The sequence below is a fragment of the Ciconia boyciana genome, chromosome 1 (assembly GCF_034638445.1).
Source record: "Ciconia boyciana chromosome 1, ASM3463844v1, whole genome shotgun sequence".
Lineage (NCBI taxonomy): Eukaryota > Metazoa > Chordata > Aves > Ciconiiformes > Ciconiidae > Ciconia > Ciconia boyciana.
Genome location: NC_132934.1, coordinates 108099373 through 108116338, shown reverse-complemented (window position 1 = coordinate 108116338; position 16966 = coordinate 108099373). Strand labels below are relative to the sequence as shown.

The window sequence follows — 16966 nt, the reverse complement described above, 5'->3', positions numbered from 1 at the left end:
AAGCTTGTTTTGTTCCTTGCGCAGAACTACTGAAAGGAAGCCAAGCTCTCGCACAGTTTCAACGGTCTGTTTGCAAAAGCAGACGGTCATCATTACTAAATATTGACATGGTGCTGAAAGAGAGAAAGCTTAATAAAATCACCGAGATCATTAACAGTGTGATAGCAACGTAATGCAGCGCATCGCATTTCTTCCCGAGTAACTCAGCCCGGCTCCGAACACAGCTTAGGGCCTGACGCTGCCTTTTGGCCGGGGCAGCACCGGGGCAGAGCTGGTCCCCGCAGCAGTGGGGCAGGCTGGGGCAGGGAAGGCACGGTCAGCCCGACGGGCCCGCTGGCGGGGATCCTCATTCGCAGCTTGACTGGTGTAAACGCTGGGTCTCCTGCAAAGAGGTGTCCGTGGAAATAAAACTGGAAGTGTCAGACTTCTCGCATCTGCTTTAGCCAACAACCTTGTTTGTTTGCTTTAGGCTGGAGCCAGTGTGCTGACACAGGGGCTGTTCTGTTGAAAGAAGTGAGCGGTAAATTTAACCGTTGCTGAATTATAGAAGAGGAATACGTACGTTTTCACAGCAAGGCATAATGCTACAATACTTTTAATAATTTCCTCTGAATGACCATTTCAGTGTTTCATTGCCATATTCTACTACCTTTACGTGCGTGTCATAGACTCTCATAACTGAGAATCATAGTATTTGCATCTTTTTTGTCTCAGTAGAGTATCTGTTCTTGCAGCTCTTCAGCATGCGTACAGGCATCTGATAATACTGCATAAACATTTCAAGGATTGAGCTATATAAATGCTTTTACTGGAAATGATGGATAATTCTTTCACCAATTTCAAAACTGCAGATGTGGGCAGTTTATATCAAATGTACATATAATCAATATTCATATTTTTTTTCAGAAAAATATGTTCCGCATTTCCTAATTTTAAAACTAACCGTTTCTGACAAAGGAAGGTTTGAAGAGAAAAGTGCTGGCCCTAGAACTGTATGCTTTAGCATTTCCTGAATTTCCATTCACATTTTTTATGAGCATTTGTTTTCAAGCCAGACACCAAGCTTTTCCTTTTAGAAAAGTTCCCTTTTAGAGAAAGAGGGGGAAAAAAACAATGGGAGCTTCTACTGAAATTTACAGTTTTCTCATGTAATATACACAATTTAAGACCCTATATAGTAATTTTTTATGCATGTCACTTTAATTGGTATTCCATGTCATAATTATTTCTTACAGATTGATGTTAAGAATTTTTCATGCCTATTCTAGGTAAAAAAAATATCATCTGTTGCTGTGATTGTTTAGAGCTTACAGTTAGCTATGTGATTTTCTGCTTTGTGTCAAAGCTGGTGCACTTAGGATTTGTATGGATTGTTTTGCCTGTGAAATAATTGCTGGAAAATGCATCTTTGCCCCAGTTGAACATACATATATTTTATTTTTTATTTTAAATTTGGAAACTCTAGCATGCAGCAAAAACAAATGACTTAAGTGAGAATTTTTGGCATGCTGACAACAATGAGAGAAGGAACCATCGTTTGATGTTGTAGTATATTTTGTATTTGGATTTCTCATTTGGAAATAGCTATTTATTGATTGCTTGATTTTTTATTTTTTTTAATTGGTTTCCTATGATCCATTTTCTCATCATTGAGTTCTGTCTATAATTATGTAAAAACAAACCAACAAACATGTATATTGTTAAACAAAGGCTCTGGACTGTCATCTGTTAGATTACTTAGGAGAGCGCTATAGAGCTATCTTTTCAAATATAAGTTTGCAAAATCACAATGAATTATGGATTTACTTTCTAGAAACATTGGATTTCAGCTGTGCATTGGTAGTCATTAAAGCTCTTCTACTGTGGATTATTCTTTTGAGGTGCATTACTGATTTTTAAATTTTCATTTGCAGTACTTGGTTCCTGTTTGCATTACAGAATCCATAATAACAATGTTGTGTCAAATTTCTTTTGTGCAGGAGGTCGTAACGAAGTTGTCATCACTGAAAATAACAACAGCATAACTGAGCAAATCACTGATGTTGTCAAACAGCCTGCCTTTATAGCTGGCATCGGTGGTGCATGTTGGGTAATTCTGATGGGTTTCAGCATCTGGCTGTACTGGCGCAGAAAGAAGAGGAAGGGGCTCAGCAATTATGCTGGTAAGAACAGTAACTGTTTATTACCATCTCATCAGGTTCTATCATGAAGAGAACAGGTGCTGTTAAGCCTACTTAAAAAACATGTTGAACTTGCAGCAAAGGTGGCCTGGGTGACTTTTGTATGCTTGTTTTAATTGTATGCTGTGAAAATGCTGGTGTATGAGAAGCTTTAAATGCATTGCTCGGTACCACATTTCATCATTATCATAAGACAGTCTTTATTTTTACATCTCCAGCACATCTAGCATAAAAAAGTGCAAAGAGGATTAACTGGTCCTCTTGCTCCTTGCTCAGAAGGCACTCTGTTAGTGGTCTGACTCCATTTGTGTGCTCAAATGTGAATTAGACTAGACCCTTACAAGGAAGGTTAGAAAGAGTATTTGGTCTTCTCCTTCTTCATTCCCATGCATATCCATGTCTTTGAAGCCATGTGCATGGGAAATGAAGGGAGGCACTTAATCACTGACTCCATACCTATAGCTGAAGGAGAAGAGAATGATGTATTAGACAGAGAAGTGTGGTCAAAATTTACCTGTTGCAGAAGCCATAAAAAGTTTTGTCTTAGAGGCAGAACGCCTTGGAATGCCCTCACAGTGTGCTCCCTCTTGCCAATGTGTTGCTCCAGTTACAAATTAGTTTTTGAAAACTACATTTGGAAAAATAAATACATTTGCCAAATGAAAATATTTTCTTCCTCCCCCAACCTATTTGTTTTGTGTATTATTCTGTGCTTCAGGATTCTTATGGATTTTTAGGAAGTCAGGTGAATTACCGTAAAATGGGTCACTCTGAAGCCTAATTTAACACAAAAAAAGCTGTTCTTCAAATATTGGTAGGTTCTCTTGTAGTGCTTATTAACATTTAAAAAGAGAAAACATTTCCTTTTCAAGCAAGATTTGCGCAGTTGAGGATACAGCATATTTAATGTTGACATTATATCACGCTAAAGTTACGCTAGTACTCTTCTATTGACAAGTTGTCACATGCAAACCTGAGGACACAGGTTCCCTAAGTGGCTGAGCATTTCTCCCAACTTGCCAAAACCCAATGTTCATTCCCTGCTCGCAGCCAACAATCCTATGCCTCCTCACCTTGGCATTAGCCATCATCAGACTCCTCAATGTCCTGGCTGGGCTCACTAAACCAGAAGGAAACTATTCTATGTTGTTTTTCAATCCTTCCGGCTGGATTAGTTTTCCACTGGCTTACTGAAACAAGGCAGCCCAAGAAGAAATCCGATGAGCAGTGGAAGCAAAGGGAGGAGAGACCCTTTCAGTGGCTCTTGGACTGACTCGGTTTCTGTGGAACCTCACCTTGCATCACCATGTGGCCTGTCTCTTTCATACGTTATGCTTTTTGCCGGGTGTTTTTTTCTTTCCTTTAACAGCAATGACTTTTACTCTCTGAGAGGTGGGATGGTGTTAACTGAGAAACTAATATATATCACACACACCTACACATGTGTTTATATGAAATATCAGTCTAGATCCCAAGATTTTTCATAGTAAGAGACAGCTGTACTGTTATTCCTCTTAGGAAACAGTCCTATACATAAACTTTGGACACAAGCTAAGACTACTCTTTTTTTTAAAAGCAGAATTATTAGCCCTGTATGTGAGTTGGCATGTTGGGTGGGGGGGTAGATTGAGAGAAATGTCTTTTATACTTTGAAATGCATAGCTGTAAATCATTACAATAGTCATTATAAACAGTGTGTCTCCTGCAACTCATTCCTTCTCATGATGTTTGCTGCATCCAAGTGTGATGTGAACATTGCATCATGACAGAGAATTCCCATCATCAGAATTATGAAATAGTGTATGCTTTCAGCAAGGAAAGTTCATAACAGATCATCCTTCCAAATTCATCCTAATGTTTATAATTTGGAGAACAGCATGTCTACACAGCAAGTCTTTAAATGTGACTGTCAAAATTCACTGCTCACCTTTCCAACCATCATTTCTCATTGGCTGCTGGCTGGTTAGTGCTTTAAGTTCAACTGTCATGTCCTGCTTATGATATTCAACCACAAATGAGTAAATTCCAGAGGAAACTCGTGCCCTGCAATTAGCGCTTATTATCAGGGTCTGTAACTCACAATGTGTTTGCTTTCTTGTTTTGCAGTTCAGTCCTTCACCTTCACCCCTGCAGGTACTGTCCATTAGTCTGTCTCTTACCTCACCAACACGTCATTGCAAACCATAGCTATCTAAGTGTTTATGAACATGTGAGATATGCAGAATTAAAACCAAATACAAGAAGAAATACTTCTGCTACCTATCTGTGATAAAAATGTAGCATTCATTCTCCTGGTGACTTCAGGGGAACATAAAATCTACCACCATTAATGTCTCTGTCATTATAATTCTGCATACTTCTTACTCATCTAACTCCTTGAAATAATGCAGTTTTGAAAGTAATATGCAGGACAAGATGCTTGAACTAACTTAACATAAACAAGCATTAGTTGTATATAACTGAATTTTTATTTTAAAGCTCAAAAAAAGTATCATCTCGAACATTTTTGAGGATCTAACTAGAGAAATGGAACTTTCTTCCACTTTAGCTGTTAGCTGCATATACGTTGGCCTTACTGTGAGGTGTTCAGATCTTCAGGCAATCTAGTGATTAACCAATGCACTCATTGCCTTTATGGTGTTTTTGAAATTGAAGCATTTGCTTTTTTTCTGCCTACCCAATTGAAAGCTGATATCCTCATTTTCATATCTTCAATAAACATAGCATACGGTAGACCATTATTGTAAGCGTGATTAAAGATATGTGAAGAATAAACGAAGTGTGGCTGAAACAGCAGGTTGCAAACAGCTTAGTCAACATATGGACAGCCAGGAAAAATAGAGTATACAATTAATAGAAATAATTAATGCAAATAATTAGCTTCTGCTCTCATACCTAAGCTCGAGATTCAAAACCTCAAAAATAATTATACCTCAGTGTTGCTGTGTAAAAGGCTGGTAAATCTCAGCATTTTCCAGCAGAAGTCAGTAAAGTTTTTTGCGTATAGCTTGGCCCCTCAGTTGCACTTACCAAAGCTGTCTCTTCTTCTGTCCCCTCTGCCGTCCTTGTGACAGAGGCCAGTCTTCCTACTGGACTGCTGAACCGGTCCTCATGCTCAGCTAGCTGCTTTCTTGCTCTTGCTTATCTTCAGCCACAAGCTTGAGTGTTTAGCTTAGCAGGAAAGAGCAGATGGCTGTCGAGGAAGATGAGCAAAGGTAGTGGTGTCTGCCCTAGGGGCCTGTGACATTGGGAGGGAGAAGCGTCCTCGTGGAGAAGTTCTGGGGGCTCAGGAATTGCTCCTCTGGCTTCCAAGCAGGTTTGTTCAAGTTAGTATAAGTTGTGGCACAACACATCCTACCCTAAATGCTTTACTTGCTTTTCTTTGAGACACAACATAGGATTTTTTCCAAAATGAAATAATGCATCTTTGCATTTGTTCCTATGAGTATGCCACTGCCAGCTGTCTGTAACTGTGGTGAGTTTTTTCCATTATCTTTGTAGCATACATTGGCATGACACAGGGTTGTGCTGGAGCCACACATGATTCAGTGCAGTTGATCCACATGTGCTGGGCAACTAGGATATGTCAGAGATACTGCCAAAACTTTGCTTTTTTAAAAATAGTTTTGACCTCTCATCGACTTTATATATCTATAACAGCACATAGTTCTATTTCCTGGCCTATAATAATTTCTGGAGGCATTGAGAACCTAAGTCATCCAGTAATCAAGTCCGAATAAAATATCAATAATTAAAAAAAAATAAATTGTTCTTATGAAAGAACATAGTCCATGTTTTTTATCTTTATACCCAGAGTTCCCTAAGAAACATTGTTCATTCTCTAATATTTGAATTTGCCATTGGTAATATCATTTAGACAAACATACCTATGCTTGTGGAGGTTTCATGACACTCACAACTGTATGTTGTTCCTTTCAACGTTACAATTCGTAAACAGTTTGGTTTCAGATCTAAATATCTAGACAGTGGTATGTAGCTTTCAGAATCTCATCAGAGACAGATGTCAATAAAGGTTTACTGAAGATGAATTTATCCTAATATACTCGGATTTTAGAAGGTGCACACTTTTTGTTCAGACATCTGCTTTAAATTCTTCCTTCAGAAAGTTGCAGAACGTGCAGATTTGACTCTGTAATAAAGAAAATTGAATGTATTAGTGGAAAATTCATATACTTACTCTATTTCAGACACAAAACAAAAAACTGTTTTTTTCAGTTTTTTCTGATGTAAATGTTTTTTAGTTTGTTTTCTTTGGTTGTATTTGCATATGTGTAGAACTTTAAGTTCTACACTAAAAATAGTTGTTTAAAAGTCTGGATTCTGCAGTTATATAATTACTTGCTAAAAATATTCTTTTGGGTCATTTTCAGATTATGGGTTATTCACTGGGTCTATTTGTTATTTATATTCTGTTATTAGGCTCCTAAGAGGTATAATTTCTGCTGTGTGACTAAACTACTGTAACACTCTGTGTAGGAGGAGAGCAAACAGCAAATGCCACACAACTGGTAAAGATTTGTGCCAGAGAAGAATAATTGATTGAGTTAAATTCATTAAGCTTTCTGTCTTTGTGAACATTTTCATAAGCACTGGTCGATTGCTCATATGGTCACAAATAAAGTGACATTGAAAATCATAGCTAAATCTTTTTACTTATTTTCCGTTGAACTGACTTCTACTGAGCCACAACTCTGTACATCACTGTTCCTCCACTTCCCTTTCCCCCGTCATGACTCACCGGGCATTGCTCTTCGGTAATATCAGTACTACAAGACATATGGTTTTCGACTATGTTTGTTAGATTACTACTGGTAATCTAGCGTCATCATCTGCAGCTGTATGAGAAGTATACATTTTCGGGACTGTGACATGTTATCAGCAAAACCAAATCTGGCACAGAGACACTAAATACAAATGTTACCCCTTTTCAGTCATCTGTTCTGTGATCTAAAGGACGTATTGGTCTTAGTTTTGTGAGTTTCTGTAAAAACTAAAGTACTGCTACACTGGGGTTTTTTTGTATTTTTATGGTTACCTTTTACTCGGATTGCCTGGATGTAAACACGCACTGTGGGTTTCTACATGATACAAGAAAAGATAGATGGCACAGAAGAGATATCTGACCACTTCTTGTATAATGGATGAATTGTTTCATTCCTGTATTACAATGACAGAAGAGAATTTATTTTGTACTGGAAGTTACAATTCTCTTTCCACATTTTGGTGTAAGAACTTGTACAACAAAGGCATGGAATCCATTTGTAGCAATAAGAGAAATTTCATTTATCTGCTTATCTTTCCTGTGCCCTCAAACTCATTGTTGTGCCAGTAACCACTCACTTGAATATTCAGGTGTTTTCAAGTGTCTAGGCCATCAGTCATGCAAAGAAAGTAAATACGTATTTTCACTTATGAGTAGGTAAGCTTATTTAGTGACTAGTGCTCCTTGGGATTAAAGATTTCATGAAACTGAGTAAACAAAACCAAATTAAAAATAGAGAATTACGGAATGCTTTATGTGCAACTCCTGAAACTGTTAAATGAGGATAAATTATTTGACAGAATCAACCAAAGGTAGACAGAAGATTTTATGGAATTTTTATATGCTGATTATCTGTTCTAAGTTAATACTTATTAAAAGAGGATTAATCTACATTCATATTTGAGGAACAGCTTATCAGAAAAAGGAATGAGACTTGGCTGGCAACATTAAAGTTTTCATTTGCGGTAGGAAAATGTGGCCTACTAGAGATAGGCATACAGAAAGCTTTCTAAAGCTTTCTAAAGCTCTCTTGCCTCCGAATGTCAACTTACTATACATTCCTATTTTTCCAATTCTAGCAGGCATGAAGATTAAGTTTAACCTTGTCAGATAATATTAGTAAATGGTTTGGGTACCTCCTTATATATTTAATAAAAAGCATGTGAAAAGCTTCTTAACATATGCTGTTCTTCATACAAATATATACAATATAATTTCCTTAAATATTTATGCATTTAAAATGCACTTTGGATTATATTTCTGCATTTTTACAGTCCTTGAAGTATAAGCTGGTGGGGATTCCTTCAAAATCTCTATGCAGAGGTTATTTTTTCATCTTCTTTTCAAAACCAATCTCATCCCTGCAGGTCTTCAGCCTTTCTAAGAACATATATCAGATGCAAAGAGTGCTGAAAGAGCTTTTTTGCTTCCTTGGTGATAAAAAGCGAGGGAGATGGGTGGGTCAGTGATAGGGACATCCTTCCCTTCCTCCTCTTACATTGCCCCTTGAAATTGCTCTGCTTCTTTTTGAAGTGGAGACAGGATGAATAAAGCCAGCTGTCTGTGTGTTTTATTTTTGCAGTGACATCTACAAGCCTGCATTGCATTAAGTATGCTCCTATTCAGGTGTTTAGACTTGTTTTGTAATTGTAGAAATCAAACCGCAGGCAAAAATGCTGACAAAACGTACGGCAGGAATGATAAACCTTGTGCTTGTGTTGGCAGCCTGACCATATCCTCCATTGTTAGCTGTCTTACCTTTCACAATATTGATACTAAAAGAAAGGCACCTTCTCTATCCAGCCTCACATAGCCCATTTATGGATGGCATCAGGAATATGATTTTTTTTCTGATCCTCATTGACATGTCCACACTTCAAGAGCAATTTTGGCTAGCTTAGTTGATATTCCGGAGCCTTTTCCACCAAGAATAATAACTAAAATACTTTCTTGTTTATTTTCTCATGAAGATTATAACCATCCATGCATTGGTATACAGGGTGAAGGGTAAACAAAAGAACCTGTATTCCTTCCCAGTTCCATACACATCACATAAGCCAGGCATAGTCTTCCCCAGGAAAAACATTGTCTCTGCAAGACAGGTTCTTTTTGTCATAAACTAAGCTGAACCTTTCTTCTAAAAACAGTGTTTATATTGTGAGGGTGTAAGATTGTTTAATGTAGGAAAAAAAACAGGAAACGGTTACTACCACCAGGATACACAGATAGAAGAAAAAAGAGCAAATGCTGTGATACATGTCTCTTCTCAACAAGCTCATATGCCACAGCCAATCTGCAGCAATTATGGCTCTAGCGAAAAGGTTTTGATGTCGTGTCTTCTTGATATGTTTCTCACAGCATGCCTTGGAGTTTTTTCCATACCTCACTACACAGAAAATAAAATGTGTCTGACAAACATTGCTGCAGTCTCCTACTAGCTCCCCCATTTTAGCTTTGCTTTATAAAGGTACACGACTGATATAAATATTTTGAAGACCACAAGTATTGATTTTTTTTTTCCATATGACATGCATAGTTAAAATCTCACACACCTGTGTGTGCTGTACTAGTAGTGACAATATTACTTTAAAATTATTTCTGGTAGACGATAGTCTAAACAAGAGCATTAATCCCAAGAAGTTTTCAGAAAATACGTTTTACTGGAATTCCCTTAAATCTGTAAACTTTATTTATAACGGTTGTTACTGAACGCGCCTTTCTCATTTTCCTTATTTCTTGTCACTGACAAATGCGAAAGTTGGAGAAATGGAGTATTAAATTTGAAGGGGAGGAGGAGAAATGAAACAGCATTTAATGTACTTTTGACCAACACACTTTGAAACATAGCCAGGCAGTACCCACCTCTTTGCATATTCACGCATGATATCCACAGCACTGCAGATTATTCACTTTTAAGCAACGAGTGATACAGTCATTTGACAGCCTGTTAGAAACAATGTGAATGAAAGTAGCATCGGTTCTAAAATTAATTAGCTGCAATGTTTTACCATGTCTTGTTTTTCAAAGCAGACTTTTATTTAATACTTCCCATACTTGCATTTTTATTTTCTTTTCATTAATTGGTTTGATTACATCCTTTCAAAATTCAGCTATTAACCATTTTGATGTGACATATGACTGCAGTGATTTTCTGATATCGATATTAGTCTGTTCTGCAGTGAAGGGTAATTAATCACCCTACCCAAGCATGCTTCCAGCAGGGCTTCCAGAGGGGCCAGTTTTGTCCCCTTTGCTGAATGTAGACTGTGAAATTATCCTAGGAGTTAATAAAGTGACAAGGATTCTATTAGGTATCAGTAGTATTTTCCCAGCGGATTTATGTCATTGCTAATTTTTTTAATGATCACAGCATTTCTGTTGGGTGTAGTGATTTTGACTGATTAGAATGGTATATAATAGAAAGCCTAATCTTGAACTAGTGTAGTTTGGACTAATTTTTGGAAAATCTTGCAAATACTCTGGGAACTATAATTTAATGATGGGAACGTCTGTCTTAAAAAGGTAAATAGTATTTCCAAACCAAGGCCTATTTTAAATTAAACTGGCCACAGACTCTTCCATTTCTCTCTGAAATTCAAACCTTCATCTCGTCAGGGGCCTGTAAGGATGCAGGTGTCCAGGACATTGATATAATTTAATAGTCTGCCTTATCTATGCCTGACAATAAATAATGGGATATTGCCACTGAGAACCAGAGTAGTCTGTTGGCCTTGATTCAAAATATTTGCCAATGCTTCAAAAAGGAGCATCAAATGTTGTCAATTAGCATCTCACCAGTAATGTGGGTTTACCTTTATTGCCCTGAAATGCAATCCTGTTAATAAGATAGATAAGGGAGAGGCTGGTTTTTGTCAAACACCCATGAATGGAGCCATAAAAACAATTGTCTCTCTCTGAATGTATCCTTGACATCCCCCATGGCAAGACTGGAAATACTTTTTCTTCCCAGTGATACTGGCATGTATGCATTTATGTGTGGGTGCTGGTTCTTATACTGTACTTTTACTGGAAATGGTGCAGCTGTATGCTTTTTTTCACCCCTTCAGCTTTAATAGAGCTGCCACCTCTTTGTATTTGTCCTGGGAAATGGCATATTTGTGTGGTGACATTATATTACACTGCATCACAACATGATGTTATTAACTCACTGGTGCAATGTCATTATGTACCGAAGCAAAAGCATGCCAAGAAAACAATTTCATCACATGGTACAGTCCTGCAACGCAAAGTCATATGAAGGGGCCAGTGGTAAATCCAGGCCTTTTACCCAGGTGGCTGGTTTGCCTTGCAAGCTACGGAGCAAACTGATGTTAGTCAATAAGGTGCAGTGAAATCCTAAACAAATTGTAACCCTAATGTGTTTGATATTTTTCTCATATTTTCTGTACTTTATTATGTGATGATGCCAAGAGGCCTTCGATCTCAGACAATGAGCAGTTTGAATTGTTACTTTTAATTATTACTAATTGATTTTTCCCTGTCTTATATGTGTGTGTGTGTGTGTGTACGTTTGTTTGTTTTGTTTTTCCTACCAAAACACAGTCACTTTCCAAAGAGGAGATGGAGGACTAATGAGCAATGGAAGGTATGTTTCTTTGTATAAAGGTCTTTCCATCCTATTTATTTTTAAAATTAGGGATCTGAAAAATGCTATAGGTGATGCACTGAGGTAATAACCGATCATTTGGCAGATTGACAATGCTAGGAGGAGTTAAGTAGCTTACCACAAGGTTTAATGACCTATCTGTTGTGCACTTTGGAGGAATCAAACCCAGATGTTTCATATCTCCCAGATGCCCTGGAAGAAATGAGTAGTAAATATCACAAGGAATGTGTTCATTTGTTACCGGGATGTTTATTGCATGAATTAGACATTAGCAAATGAAGTTGCTGTTGTTTAAGACTCCTTATTGGCTCCCCCTAAATTGCTGTGAGTGAACAATTACACTTAATCGATCACAAAATAAATGATTCATGGATGATGAATAGGCTGTAGATTGATAGGACTGGATTCTACAACTTTGGCTACTCAGTTGAAATTGATAAAAGCTGATAACAGGCCCATATATCCTCATCTATTTTCCCTTTGCCAATATGGAGATTGTAATTAGGCCCTGGTAATAACTTCCAATCTCCGGTTTAATCAATATTTTAGCAAAAAGAGATTAGGCCTAATGAGAGCGAGTAGATGTGGCAAGAAAGCGGCTGGGTCTTCTTATTGCCGTTTCCATAGAAACCGATGTTTCTCTTAGGGATTGTGCCAGGCGGGGGTCTACAACGTACAGTGATCGGAGATGCTGCTCCAACTTCCTGAGTGCATTAATAACCTAGAAAAGCTGCAGAACTGTGGCTGCTTTTTTGTTTTCGGCTGGGGGAAGGGGGTGTCTGCAGGAAAGGATTTGTTTTCCCTGTTAAATGCAAACAATCCACCTGCCTTGCTATATTTCTGGCTGTTTATCCTGAGACGAGAGAGACACGGTGCCTTATGGCCCGAGTGTACCTTCTCTTTCAACATACTCGCTGTTTAATACTGCTCTCAAAGCTGGGAATTACAGGGTTATAAAAGCCATGCAGTAGTGGCAGATAAAGATAGCTGTGGACTTTCCATCAATCCTACTCGAACCTGTTTGCCTCTAAACCATCCAAGAGTGCTCAAAGAAAGAGTTACCAGCCTGTAGATGACAGGTGTGCATTTGGGATGCAAGGGAAGGAAGAAATAGTAGCCCAAAGTCCTGGAAATGGCTGATACGGAGCAATCAGTTTGAGTGATGGCTCCCCTGAGGTGGTAATTTATCATGCAGCCCTGGTGTAGGATCCCGTGATGGTGCTGCCTAACCCCTGTTTCACACAGGCAACGGAGTTCATTTGGATTCTGGCAGAATCACGACGGATGCCTAGTCCCACTTCTACTGACAAAGTTGATTTGTATATATCCTTAATTAACTGCTCAAGGTCTTTAAATCATCAAAGGCTACACAATTTTAATTTGAAATAAATTAAAGTCTTCTAAACTGTTTTTTTACCTACGGTGTTAGGAGAAAAGTGATATGGTCTCTTCAATCACTAGTTGTCTCACAGATATTTTAATTTAAAAAAATATATATATATATTTGTATGTATATCTTTTTTTCTTATTCTGCTTCAGTCGACCAGGTCTGTTGAATGCAAGTGACCCCAGTTATCCTTGGCTTGCAGACTCTTGGCCTGCCACAAGTCTGCCGGTAAACAACAGCACTAGTGGACCCAATGATCTTGGCAATTTCAGTCGTGGAGGTAGGTTCCATTTTATTAAGTCACGGTATAGTGTATAATAGGCTTCTGTTAGTTAACATCTATGATAAACACTGTAATATTTTTATCATTATAGTTCTTTCTATGTTTGACTCAAGGTTTGATTTAAAATTTACTTTAAAATGTTCATTTTGCTCTGTCTCTTTCTACTTCTTTAAAATGTAGGTCTATTTTGTAATTTACCCCACAGTGGTGAGACAGGGTCTGCTTATCATCTCAAGATAAATATATTTGTTGCTCAAACTCATTCCCTTTTGTGTGGAGATGAGCAATCTGCTATGCAGGGCAATGTAGCCAGGGATAGAGGATGTCCGTAAGAGCAGAGAAGAACTCGGGGGATGCGGGAAGGATGTTACTTCAGCAGAAGGACAGAAGAACATTGTTGCTGTCACCTTACCCATCCCCTTCCTGCTGAGGGACTGCTCTTGGTCTCAACTATAATCCATGAAGAAGGCCTCAAAGGTCTTCAGAAACTTTTCTTCTTATTGGAGGAAAGAATAAATAAAAGGGAACTATTTAGAATTTTTTAGGGTTTTATTTCCATTTTGAATTGAGAGAGGCCCTTTGGGGAGATGAGGTAATGATTTATAATTATGGTGATGAATCTTTAGAGGGGTTATTTTCTTTCAAACATTTTACTCAAATGGGAATTTCAAGATGTATGATTGGGATTTTTACAAGTCATAGTAATATTCACATCTCTCTGTTACTTCCTTGGTTTCTGTGATGTTATAACACAGCTAGTTCTGCATAGTGGTATTCAGAATAAGACTTCCTAACGTAAATGAGTATATAAATATTTTTAAGACATAAATAAGTAAACAAAAATCAAGACAACTTGATATATCAAAAATACATTAAAATGCAAAAAATCTATAAAACCATCAAACCGATAAATGTGAAAATAATTCAGTTTTGAACCATGCCAGAATCTGCTTCTGAAAACCATCCTTCACATCGGTTATACATTCCCATGCAAAACTTCTTGCCTGTGGTTTCACTACTGTGACTTCAAATTACAACAAAAGACTCTAGATTTATTTTCCATATAAAAATGCTGTAAAGCTCATCTTACAAAAATATTATAAAGTAAGCAAAACTTCTGATAATATTTAGAAGGCAACTGAATATCTGCCAGCTTCTTTGTTGTGAATATCTTGAAAATAAGACCCTTCAGTACTTTTTCATCTTTCTATAAGCTCACATAATACAGAAAAATTACCATTTTCTTTTAGCATTTGGCTCCATATGACTGAAATTGGAAGCATGTTTTAAAGCTTTTGGCTTCAATGTGGATGAGGCATAGGTCCAAATTTGTCCAAGAGATGCAACAGTTATATTTGGAATTTCAGCAGTTTAATTCCACCCATGATCTTTACAGTTGAGCTCACACTTTTATTCCAGCTGTTTTGGGATCACTTATCCATATCTGTTTCAGCAGTTGAGTTCGGATGCTTCTGCATTAAAGATGGATTAGAAGTCAGATGTCCTTTAACATGAATTAACTGTATAGATAGAACTTGGGCCTCTTTTACTGGTTAAAAGGTCTGCAATAATATGAGGTCTGTAAGAGTTTTGAAAACAGTAAGGTGGCAATCAATCACTCTGGAAACTCAGAAGCTGAGACAGGCAGTTCTAACAATGCCTTTAAGAGTGAAATCCACATTATGTCCTAGACAGGCATTTGAGAGCAAGGCTGTGAGTGGGAAGCACAGGTTAGGTTTGGAGTCGCGTAAGGCCACAAAACGGTAATGCGTCTCCCGAGGCAGCAAGAAAGAGCTTCCCTCAGGAATTACTTCAGCGCTATTTCATTTATCTCAAGAGTTACAAAACAAGTTGGATTTTGGAGAGTTTTTGGGAAAACATCCAGTGGGAAATGTGTGTTCATCTTTGGTCTGAAATGTACAGTGTGGGTCTGCTATGACAACTTGGTGGGAAAATCACACTTGACTTTTACTAGGTGATTATGGCTCTTTGTAAAATGGCTCTTTGAGTGCTTAGTGTATACATCTCATTGAAGTAAAAAAAGTAATCTGTGGTTGCACTGAAAATTCCCAGAATGTCTGGAGAACCTTAGCTTATTAGTAAGAATGACTGAAAATTCTTGGCTGGTGGGAAGCTATGCAACTTTCCTTTCAAGTGTGTGCAGATGTATAGTTCTCCATTTAAAAATGACTGTATAGACATGATACTTCTTCAGTTGCCAGAAACAAGATAGATGTATGTCTGAGTACTTGAGAGATGAACATTTTGCTAGTTTTTACTTCCGTGAATCTGCAAATCCAGCACAGACAAGTTGAGATGGACTTACTTCATTTTATACATCATCAACAGAATTTATTTACTAAACTTCAATACATTATACTTTGATTAAACCAATTGTGGAAAAGAAAAATCTTCATATTGTGGATGAAATGCAAGAAGGATAGGACTCCACTTGTCTCTCACATCTCATGCTGTATTTCAACATAGGTGCTTTTACGATTGTGTACTGCCCCTAGAAAACACTTTGGATATGTGCAGATAGATAGTAATAACCTGATTTTGAAATATGACCTGTAGTTTGCATTAATTGTAATTTTTTTGCACTCACAATTTATCTGCAGATATAAGTTAATACAATTAAGGCATTTTAAATACTTGATTGTGCTCATTTCCCTGTTGTTGTCTGCAAAAACAGATTGTACTGATAGACCCAAATTTAATCTCTGTTTCTGCAGTCTCTCTACTGAGCACTTGTTATTGCCATATTTATTGTTAATATTATGTTGTTGCCCTGAGACTGCAGATGTTATTAGGGTCCATATTAAAATGTTCACTTTTGTACACACTAATGCAGGAGAAAATAGTTCTGTGGTCTAAATGTTCATCCCAGGGAAAAAAACAAAAACAAAAACGAAAAAAAAACAACCAACAGTGGGAGGAGGACATGGTATCATATCTCATTGCTGGAAAAGTCTTGAGACAGTGAGAGAACAACTGTATTCCCTGAGGTTGCACAAAACCCATGTCTGAATCTGGAACTGAGCCTAAACCCTTGTCTAGGTGCAAGAATCATCTTTTCTCTTTGGGGATTAAGGTATATAAAAATGTCTGTGATACCTAGAATGGGATCTGAACATCCTCACTATAGGAGTATGCATTATCTCAAGTACGATCTAACAGTTGGAATCCATATCTGCCATCTGGCTATATAAAGCAAATGGCATATAAAGGATGCTTTTTTTTAACAAGTACATTCCAGAATGGATTCAACTTTTTAGAGTCTAAATAAATTGTAAAAATAGTACTATTTGATATATTGACCTCTGAGAGAGCAGGAAGAGGGTTATCTGCTGAGCTGTGGTTCTCCTTGGGACATCGTGCCAGTCATCATTAGATTCTTCACACTTCAGTAGTCTCAGCTTCTAAATCTAGTATTCCACCAGCAAAGGTCACTACAATGTTTAGTAAGGAGAGAGATTGCCAATCTAACTGATTAAAGGTACAAATTGCAGTGTGTGATAGGATTCAAAAGATGTAGAAAAGTCAACAGATATTTAGTTAAATATGCTGTACTGTTTTTCAGGTAAATGTACTGGAGTTTTTGAACAAGTTGTTCTCCACTATCAATACTGCTTTGCCATTTTAAGAGACTGATCACTTAAATCCCTTCAGAATAGCAGATTTTCTTTCATATATCGGGAACAAC

At 37.5% G+C, this 16966-nt stretch overlaps 1 protein-coding gene across 8 annotated transcripts in view; it reads left to right on the top strand.

The window, feature by feature from the left end:
- Nucleotides 1-16966, top strand: part of ROBO2 (roundabout guidance receptor 2) — a 538871-nt gene that overhangs the window by 477347 nt on the left and 44558 nt on the right. For all 8 annotated transcript variants that reach the window (XM_072886085.1, XM_072886059.1, XM_072886099.1 and 5 more), the window contains exons 18-20: nt 1980-2162; nt 11527-11569; nt 13130-13257. In XM_072886085.1, coding sequence (XP_072742186.1) covers nt 1980-2162; nt 11527-11569; nt 13130-13257 — 354 coding nt within the window. The remainder of the gene's footprint in view (nt 1-1979; nt 2163-11526; nt 11570-13129; nt 13258-16966) is intronic.